Here is a 10,504-nt window from a genome sequence, read left to right as displayed (position 1 = left end):
TAATAGGAGATTAGTTAAAAAAAAATAAATAAAACCTTACATGAAGTATAGTGTTACTATTGATTCTCTTATAATATTCAAGTAATATTAATAAAAAAAAATTAAATATCATATATGATGCCACAAAGCTCAACATTCCATGGAAATTGCTTTTAAAATGATGTTTTCTCGTTTAAATGCCTTCTCTAGAAATGTTTTCTGCAATTTGCAATTTTTAACATTATTTTAATAATTAACCCTTGTATCAGTGAGTTATTATCAGAAAAATTAGAAGATTTCTTTCACTTTGACATTTATTTATAATACATTATTTAATGGGATTTGCTTATCGAATCAATTTGAATCGGAAAATATTTATTAACATTGCTTGAAATTTAATTGCCGAATGAAACGATGGATGGGACCCGTAATTGCGGATTAATTCATCTCAGTAATTGTATTTTAATTCATCTATTGAACAAAATGATACTTGAGAATTGCTAGCAAATACACCATGAACATTATCAAGAAAATCTTGTTTTTGAAGGGCTTTTATCAAGTATTTTACGTACTCATAGCACAGAACATTAAATGAAGTGGCATCTACGGAGTTTTGCAAAGGAGTCATGATGGCCTCGTTGACTGAATACATTTTGTTGCTGCTGGAGGAAGATTTAAAATCAAGCAAAACCCTTTTGATGTAAAAGCCAGGCTTCTTAGACTGAGGCAATGTGCCCTCTCCACCCAGCATCAGAACCACGTCTGACATGCTAGGAATGTCTTCTGGATTTTGTTGAACGCGCGACAGGCCAACTTGAATTAATCGCACTGCTTCAGGTGGATTGCATGAGTCCCCTGTTGATCCATCAATTGGTTCCCAATATCTTCCTTCCACATAGAGCATCCAAGCCTAAATAATGTGAAGACAAAGTATTTTTAATTGGGTGGATTTGATTTTAAAATATATATATATATATATATATATATATATATATAGATGCTGTGAGACAAGTCAATATAAGATAAATAACTGTTATGCTTGTGTTATTTATTGAAATATATCATATTAATTATATGAATAAACTTTAATTTATTTGAGATGTTCAATTTAATTAATTTTAAATTTTTACTCCAATTTAACCTCAAAGTTTCATTTTATATCCAAATTCACCCAAAATTAAGGAATGTATAACTCACTCATCACTTTGGTTCGTGAGTTATTTTTTTTTTTTTTAATATTTTTTTAAGGTAATTACCTTTGTTAATTATTTTTAATGTTTGTTAAATAATTATAATTAGTTAATTTTTTTAAATTTTAATTTTTTAATATTATTTAATAATATGGAAATAAAAATTTAATATTTTTATATTTTTAATTTTATTTAATTATAATTTTCTAATTTTAAATTAAAAATGAAAATATAAACATAAATTTTATAATTTAAATAATTAAAATTAATTATAGTTCTTTCAATTTTAATTAATTATATGAAAATGAAAAATATATTTTTATTAATTTTCAATTTAATTAAGTATAATTATTATAATTTTTATTTTTAATTAATTATATGAAAATATAAAAATATTGTTTTTTATATTTTCAGTTTAATTAATAATATTGAATAATAAAAAATAATATTTTTATTAATTATATAATATAAAAATAATATTTTAATATTAAAAAATAAAAAATAATTAAATATTAAAAAATGACGGGTATAATGAATTTAGACTAATTTGAGCTTAAATTAAAACTTGTAGATTAAATTAGATCAAAAATTAAAAATAAATTAAATTAGATCTCTCCGATAAGTATAAGAGACAAATTAAACTTCATTCCATTAATTATATATTATCTTTAATTTACATTATTTGAGCAATATAATATTTATTGTTATCCTTTTTTTTTATCATTAGAATATTTATTATATACAAATATATACACACACATTCATGACCAAGAAGGCTGAGGCTGTGGCTGTAGTGTTTTTGGCAGAATCCTCTATTACACTTCCCACTAATTATCTTTAATATAAAAACACCAAAACTGAATACATCAGATTTTATTGAGTAAACCCCATCTAACGTATATTGTGGAGATATGTAACTACTGCATCAAATACCATGTTAACAAATTAAAACTGAAAAAAATAGAAGCAATATATAGAAGAAAGCCACAATAAGTAAAATTTTTACAAAACATACATACAATGTTCCAACCACTTTATTTGTAATTTTTTCAATTTCATTTCCTCCAAAGTTTCTCAACATATTAAAATATGAAATCTTAAGATTCAATTTATAATTTATTAAAATGTTGTTAGCTTTAAGATTTCTATGAATAATTCTTAATTCTGAGTCCTGATGTAAATAAATAAGCTCTGAAACTAGTCCATTGATGATGTTAGGCCAATTTAGTAACACAGTATTTGTTGGATCTGACAATTTTTTCCAACCATGAATCACAATTACCAATGGAAACTATATATATTAATTATTTAAAAAGATAAAAGAAAAGTAATGTATGTGTTCAGGGAGTGGAACCAAAAATAAGGGAATCTAAGCTTTTGTTGGGCATGTATTCATAGATCAACATCTTTTCATCTCCTTCAATACAACATCCTAAAAGCTTCACCAGGTTTCGGTGTTGAAGTTTGGCAATTAAGATGACTTCATTTTTGAACTCTTTAAGGCCTTGTCTAGAACTCTTTGAAAGTCTTTTCACAGCTATTTCTTGTCCTCCCTCAAATATACCCTGCAAAGTATCTCTTATAACAGTTCCAATATAAAAGCGAAACCAATTCCAATTTTCAAGAGGCTTGTTGAACCAAAAAAAGGAATCCGCCTGTGCATTTGTTGATTAATTTCTTTTTCTACCTTATAGAAAGGTCCAAACCCACCTTCTCCAATCTTGTTGTTCGCAGAGAAGCCGTTCGTCGCACTAGTTATTGTAGCCAAGTCAAATGGAGGCAGCTCTAAATCTTCCTCTTGGCTATGGCTGCCATCATTATTTTTAACATTCATATGATTATTTCCAAATATCCCTGCAACAAAAGAAATTGATCTCCATGAGAAAGAAGGGGAAGAGTGCATGTGGGGGAAAAGAAAATTTACACTAGCTAATTTCTGTTATTTATGGAAAGAAAATGATTCTAGTTAAAAAAAAATTACCCATTTTTGTCCGTAGGTATGACAGCAACAGCAAGGACAGGATTAGAAGCAGTACTCCAGCAAGCACCACCAACATGGCAAGTATCTTTGTGAAGTGTTCTTTGTCAAAAAAAAAAAAATTGAAAGAACAAGAAAATCAAAGTAGGATTAGTGTTGATGATACAATCTGCAGATGATAATTTAAGGAAAAATTAAACTGACTGATATCATCATCATCACTTCTTTGACAAGGCAGGCTTTCTCGAAATCCATCTCCTCTGAATCCTTTGTTGCAGTGACACTGGTATCCAGTTTTTCCATGGGGGAGAGACGAGAAAATACAGTTAGCGTTTTCGGAACATTTGCATGTTCCATTTAACCACCATGCTAATTTAATCATGTTAATCACAGGTGGTGATTGCTTGACCACGATGCTTGAATAATAGTACGGACAATCTGTTCTATTTTTCTGGACGTCATTCAACAGATCTTTCACCCTTTTGTATCCATCTGACAGGCATCCCATGTTCATTTTTGTGGAAGGATCCATCTTTGGATTCAAAGTCGGGCATTAGAGATAGAAGAATAACCGCAATTTACAAGAAAAAGAAGATTTTGCAAACTTGGTGCAAAGTTGGTGCCATAGAGTTTATCTACTGTTTCGATTGGACAGCTAGAATTGGCAGGAACTTTGACCCAGATGCTATCTTTAGTTATTCTATGGACTTTAAAATCTCCGATGAGGATGTCTCCTGACTCGGTGCAGTTCAGAAGGATTTGGCAGCCACCAGCGAATCCAAATGGGTAGATGAGTGCAGCTGTCCAGCTACCAGCTGGGCAAGTTTGATTGCAACCTTCAGAATTTGAACTTGTCTAATTCGAAAAGATCACTACGATGAGTATCGCTCTGGGAATAGTGAAAATATAAAAATATCTTGATTCTAAACCCATCTCAACTGAAATTTGAACCTTGTAATGATCAAGTTAACTTTTACAGTATCTTTTTTTTCGAAGCTACTTAAAACCTTGGCTATACGCGCTAACATCAAGTTCTTTCACTTGGCTTCACTTCACTGGACAATATTTAATCAATAGAAAAGCAAGTCAAAACTAAGTTCTGATATACGTCAGAATCCAAGAATCTAAATATGAATCCAAGTCTTTGTGGATACTAATTAGTAATGTGGACCTAAAATTAAAAAAAAAAAAATCTCTCCATCGTAATCAAATCTCTCATTTTTTTTACTAAAAAAAATTCCTTTTTTTTTTATAAAGTTGAAATTAAATTTGGGATTTTATTTATTTTTTTTTGTATTTTTAATTTTATTTTATTTTGATTGAAGAATTAGTCTCCACCATACGTAACATTTTATTTTTTAAAAAATTATAATGAATCCTAAAATTATTTTGGTGTTTAATCCTAAAATGATTTTCACTAAAAAAAAGTTATGACGAAAAGTCTATAATGTGATGAGAGGGAAAAAAAATCATTGAGTTTCACGTTAGAATTTAAGGGTCTAATTCAAAGATTCTGTATTAATTTCTCCTCGTCAATGGGGTTGGAATCTTTGGTTTCAAGTATGCAATCGAATTGACAGTCAACAAACCTTCTGGAAAATTACTAAATTACTTTGAGATTTAACTTAATTGCATACTATATAGTTATTAATTAAATGAATTTAATTTATTAATAGATTTTAATTTAGGGGTGATTGTCATTTTTAAAATAATAAAATTTCACATGTCAATTGAAATTAAATGAATAAAAAAATAAATTTAATCCAATTCTCAAAGTTAAATTAAACATTGGAGATGATGCTGTAATTAGGTTTCAATTAATTTCAAATGTTTCTAAATTTTGGCACATCTGTTTAAGTTGAATTCCTAACTGGTTTAGTGTAAGGGTTCATGCCTTGATGGAAAGGGAGAAACTGAATTAACTTCCTAATTATGTAGCTAATTTTATATATATATACTTTGTCTCATTTTAATTGTTTTTTAGAATTTATACATAAAAAATAAAAAAATAATTAAATAATTTTATTTTTTATAAAAAATTTATTAATAATATTTTAAAATATTCTCATCATACATTTAAAATGTGAAAAGATGATAAGAAAAATATAAATGCATTAAGAATAATAATACATACAGGTAAAGTTAGAAAAATAATTAAGTCACATCGAAAAAAAAAAAGTTAAAGGGTGAATATAAATAATTAGATTATAATATTGATTTGATTAGTTATTTTGATATGTAAAGTAATCTAATTACTTATATAAGTTCGAATTAAAATAAATTAATTATAATTTGACTAATATTTTTTTAAAAAATTTAATAATATATTTTAAAATAATAAATAAAGTGTAATAAAAAAAATTTTAAAAAAATATTTAAAATAAGAGAGATGAAATATCTAATATAATACTAAAACTCGTGATTCTCTACCTGGTCATAAAATCAATTTAAAATTAATTAAATACACCAAATAATAAAAATTCAAATATATCAGTTCAATAAGTCCCTTTTTATTTCTCAAAAATATTCCCTTCATAAATATACTCATTAAATGTGAAAACTATATATTAGTATTTTATATATAAAAATTAAATAAATTTCATTAATTTTTTTAATAATATTATAATAGTTAAATCAGTGTGGGCTCATGAGTCCATTTGTTAATTAATACTTTGGAAATTATTTGAATTTGGAAATATCTAAGAAATTGTGCCAAATAGACTTCGCTGGCGGCTTGGGCTAAGCCAATTTTGGTTCAATGATTACGGTTAATCGAGATTGAATTGAAGGTTTCATTTCAGTTTAATTTCGATTCAATTTAGATGGTTAAAATATTATTAAATGATTTTTGAAAAATAAAATTAAAAATATATTTTGGCTTGAATCAAATTGATTTTTTCTTGATTCGATCCAAAATCAACTTTGATCAATTTAAATTTAATTGATTTATATTCAATTTTTATTTCAAATTAAATTAATACGATTCTAGTTTTAAATTGAACTGCAGTTAAGTTTAGTGTCAAATTGATTTATATCAATCAAAATCAATGGTATAAATGGTCTGAAACCTTGAATTTTCAGCAAAGTTTAATTCATAAATAAGCCAATCTTTCGCATCTGGATTCCTTAATAAACAAGGAAAGAGCTTGACTGGGCGTTTAAGGAATGCACGTTAATAAGCCAGACTTTACCATTGATGAAAATTGCTATATTTGCCGTGTCTAATAAAGGACTTATTGACCTTAAATGAGTAAATGGATTTTGATTTTCTTGCAGTTTTCAGAGTTAAGAATATCTCCTTCTATTTGCTTATACCGTTTATATTATATATATACGCTCCTTCTGGGATTAAATGCATTGGAACTTGGAGATTTTTAAGTCAATTGAAGCCTTTTTTTCTTTTCCCTCAAATAATTCAGTAAAGACAGAAAACCAACTTGGAGATTTTTAACTCAATTGAAGCCTTTTTTCTTTTCCCTCAAATAATTCAGTAAAGACAGAAAATCACAGGCAAAGTGATCCGAAAAATGAAAACCAAAATCAAGAAAAGGAGCTACAATGTTTGATGTAGTTACAATAGCTAAAGCCACTGATGAATTTTCAATGAAGAACCAACTAGGAGAAGGTGGTCTTGGACCTCTCTACAAGGTAAATTCTCGAGTTCACAATAAAATGACTATAGCAACAAATACCCACTCATTTAATTCTAAACAAAAGAAATTTGCAACTGATATTTTCCAGGGAACCTTTAGTAGACGGACAAGAAATTGATGTGAAGAGGCTATCAAAGAGCTCTGGACAAGGACCCAATGAGTTTAAAAATGAAATAATACTATTTTGCAAATTTCAACACCGAAATCTTGTTAAGCTACTTTGTTGCTGCATCCAAGGCGTGAAATTCTTTGACTTTGATTAAGGTCTAGTTATTTTCAGAGTTCGGATTATGGGATGCTCTGATACCTTATGAAATTTGACTCGGTAAAGTTTTCAAAAATGTAGGCAATATTTGATTATTAAGTGATTTAAGTCAATTAGATTTGATTCACTCTTGTGGGACTCCAACACAAAGACTGGAGAGATTGCTGATTTATGAATAATGCCCAACAAAAGCCTGAATTCTTTCATTTTTGGTTTGGATCCTTCAAAACCTAATAAATTTAGTTGGCCAAAATGTAATCCATTGTATTCATGGCAACCCAACACAATCCTGTATATTATTCTGGGTGTTAAAAGTATCAAGTCAGACTAATAATATGAGTACACAATTTGCCAGATCAAACAAAAGGTGAGCTGTTAGGTTGGCCAAGGCATTTCAATATTCTCGGTAGGATTGCTAGAGGGCTTCTCTATCTTCCTCAGGATTCCAGAGTGAGAGTAATTCATAGAGATCTCAAAGCAAGTAATATTTTAATTGATCATGACATGAACCCGAAAATTTCAGTTTTCGGCATGGCTAGAACTTTGGGAGGTTATCAAACTGAAGGAAACACGAGCAGAGTGGTTGAAAAATTGCAAGAACTTCATGTCAGGGTCTCTAAACTAATACATATACTAATAAAGTTTCCATTTGTTTTGCGGTGATTATATGGCACCAGAATATGTCAGTGATGACCTGTTCTAAGTAAAATCTGGTGTCTTCACATTTTAATGCTAGAAATAATAAATGAAAAGAGAAGTATAGTGGCAGAGCAGAATACCTCTCTCTCACTGTTATTTCTATTTTCCTATTTCTTACACCCCTTTTTTCACATCTTCAAATTTCACAAATTGTTCTAATATGTTTTAGGCATGAAGATTTTGGAAAGAAGGCAAGCTTTAGACATACTGGATTCATTCCTAGGTTGTCTTGCAACCTATCAGACATATTAGTCTCCCATGTGAGCAACAACATCTTAAGGATACATAGGCCAAGCATGGCATCAGTAATTTTGATGCCAAATGGTGAGAATACATCTCCTCAACCTAAGCAACCTAGCTTCGTCAAGGACAAAGGTCTAGTCGAGGTAGATTTGTCTCCGAGCAAGCTTGGATCATCTTCGGTAATAAATTACCATCTCACTGCTAGAAGCCCTTTAAATGTAATGTCAACCAATTTGCCTCAGTGGTTACTGTTGTTTGTGAATATGACATTACAGAATATATGTATAAATTATTGATCAAGCACGTATCCCATATCAGCACAAAAGGAACAGCTCACAATCCACCATCTTTAGTGTTTAGCGTAAGGAATGATGTTTCTCTTCCCAAACAAGTAGCATCACCAATTTCATTTCAACTGTTGTAGCATTAATCGAATGAAAAGTAATACTGTTTACCTAGAGAAAAACGTTAGGATTGAACAATACAAGCAGCTGAATCAAGAAATTTTCTTTCCTTTTCTTTTTTTTTTTTTTTTTCGTTGTTAACATTCACCGTATACATCAATGTTAAGCAGGGAAAAGAAACAGTACCAGTTTTAATCCACCAGCGGGGATAATTACCATGCATATTGGGAAGGTTTAAACCCCAAACCCCTCCAAATTTGGCAGGATGATCTTCATTTCTTAGCCAAACAATATACCAACACCTGATTGGTGATTGCTGATTGTTGTAGCCATCCCTGAATTTTTGCAGGGCCTGTCTTATTTATGGATAGGACAGACCTGCTCCTCCCTAAATAAAGATGTTCCAATAACTATTTCAGTTAATTTAATGAAACATCACATTCCAGTTAAAAGCAACGCTTCTCAGAGTACGAAGTGCCTAACTTGCAAGAATGTGTCGAGCAACACCATTTCCAGTTTCCTGTCCAATCATATACAAATAGACAGGGAAACAACAACATATTTCCTATTCCCAAACAATAAGGAGTATTCCTCTTCAATTATACAGTTGTACAGCAACCATTTGACGGAGTTCTGCTGCAACAACAGCTACCTATCCTTCTGGCAAGCAGATCAATAGAAAATAATATTACCTCAGTTTGTGACTGGCAGCTATGGAATTTTCCTTTCTCTTACTATATTAGTTAACTCTGTACTTAATGGACCGCCACTACCAGTAAAAAAGCTCAAGCATTTGTCTCAGCTGGAGGCTTGACAAGTCCAAACCTACTTCCTCTGCTTCTGCTTTGAATTTTGACTATAACAACCTAAACTTAAAGCACATTTACATTCATCTAATCCAGGGGAATTGCTGGATTAGAACTTGCACAAGCCACAGGCATAAGATTAATCCACGATTTAATTCCTCATAAATGAACAGATCATAGAACTCCACAAGAAATTTAAAAAGAAAGAATAAACACAGTCGAAGCGTAAATTTGTCATCTTTTTCTGTATTTTTCATAGTCTAAATAGCATCAGTAAATATTAGATCCAACAAAAGAATATCAAACAAAAAAAAATCCAAATGGGAAATCAAAGCCCAAGAATAATACAGATTCAATAAGAAAAATCCTTCAACTCCTGTAGAAGAGCCTCCTCTAGCAAAAACCGGGACTCCTCCATCAACTCAGGGCTTAATCTAAACATAAGAACGCAGAACTCCATCTGATTGAGTGCGCCGTCACAATCAAAATCACCTTCCTTTAACATACACCTCAAATCATCATCACTCAAGTCTTGCAATCCCAATAGAGCAGAATTTCTTTTCAGACTGTCGAAAGTGATCACACCCTTTTCACTATCCATCAGAAGATTGAACCCATTGCATAGCTCCCCGATTAGGCCATCGCCGCCCAGCTTGTGGGCCATAAGAGGCAGGTAGTCATGGAAGTTGGGGGATGGGTTTTGGTTTTGTGAGGACGCCATCTATGAAGTTGGAGAAAAATAGAGATATAATTGGAGAATTGAGATGTGGGTTTTGCTGAGGATGAGAAATGAATGGATGGGTGCGTCTATAAATAGGTGGGCAGATGGTATTTCCGAGATGGAGAGGCCATGGAAGACAACTAGGATACAGGTAAGGAAGGAAAGTCAAGACCATTTTCTTGGAGCTGTACATGGGCTTCTAGGAAGGGAGGCGAGGGGTAAAACGGTCACAGTGAAGGAAGGTCCGAAGGAAGCAGGTAGATTTTATTACGAAGCATTAGGAAGGTGATGAGGGATAACGGGGTCATTTCAATGGAAAAGGTCAAATCTTGTCCACTTTAATTGGTCTTTACGGGGGACAATGGTAATTTAAGAGGAAACAATGCGGTGGGTTCTGAGGTACTTTAATGAGGAAGGAAAACCATGAGGGGCATAATTGTCAAAATGATAGGAAGAAAAAGGGACCAGCGATGACTAATGAATTATACGTCGTTGATAAGGTCAATCAAAGTACGAAGGCGTGTGGAAAAGGGCAATGGATGTTAAATATAAGCCGGCAAATTTTT

The 10,504-nt window shown here is 30.9% G+C and overlaps 1 protein-coding gene across 1 annotated transcript; it reads right to left on the bottom strand.

Annotated features, from left to right (window-relative positions):
* Nucleotides 1-9,438: 9,438 nt before the first annotated feature.
* Nucleotides 9,439-9,980, bottom strand: LOC131174002 (calcium-binding protein KRP1-like). The gene has a single exon (XM_058137011.1). The coding sequence runs from the start codon at nt 9,936-9,938 to the stop codon at nt 9,570-9,572; it is 369 nt and encodes a 122-aa protein (XP_057992994.1). The 5' UTR covers nt 9,939-9,980; the 3' UTR covers nt 9,439-9,569.
* Between the last annotated feature and the right edge of the window lie 524 nt (nt 9,981-10,504).

Source organism: Hevea brasiliensis, chromosome 15 (assembly GCF_030052815.1).
Source record: "Hevea brasiliensis isolate MT/VB/25A 57/8 chromosome 15, ASM3005281v1, whole genome shotgun sequence".
Lineage (NCBI taxonomy): Eukaryota > Viridiplantae > Streptophyta > Magnoliopsida > Malpighiales > Euphorbiaceae > Hevea > Hevea brasiliensis.
The sequence above is the reverse complement of the archived record's forward strand: the minus strand, read 5'-3'. Positions and strand labels throughout refer to the sequence as shown.

Bases quoted from the DNA above. Each gene is read 5' to 3' on its own strand.
- LOC131174002 (XM_058137011.1), bottom strand. From the start codon at position 9,938: ATGGCGTCCTCACAAAACCAAAACCCATCCCCCAACTTCCATGACTAC.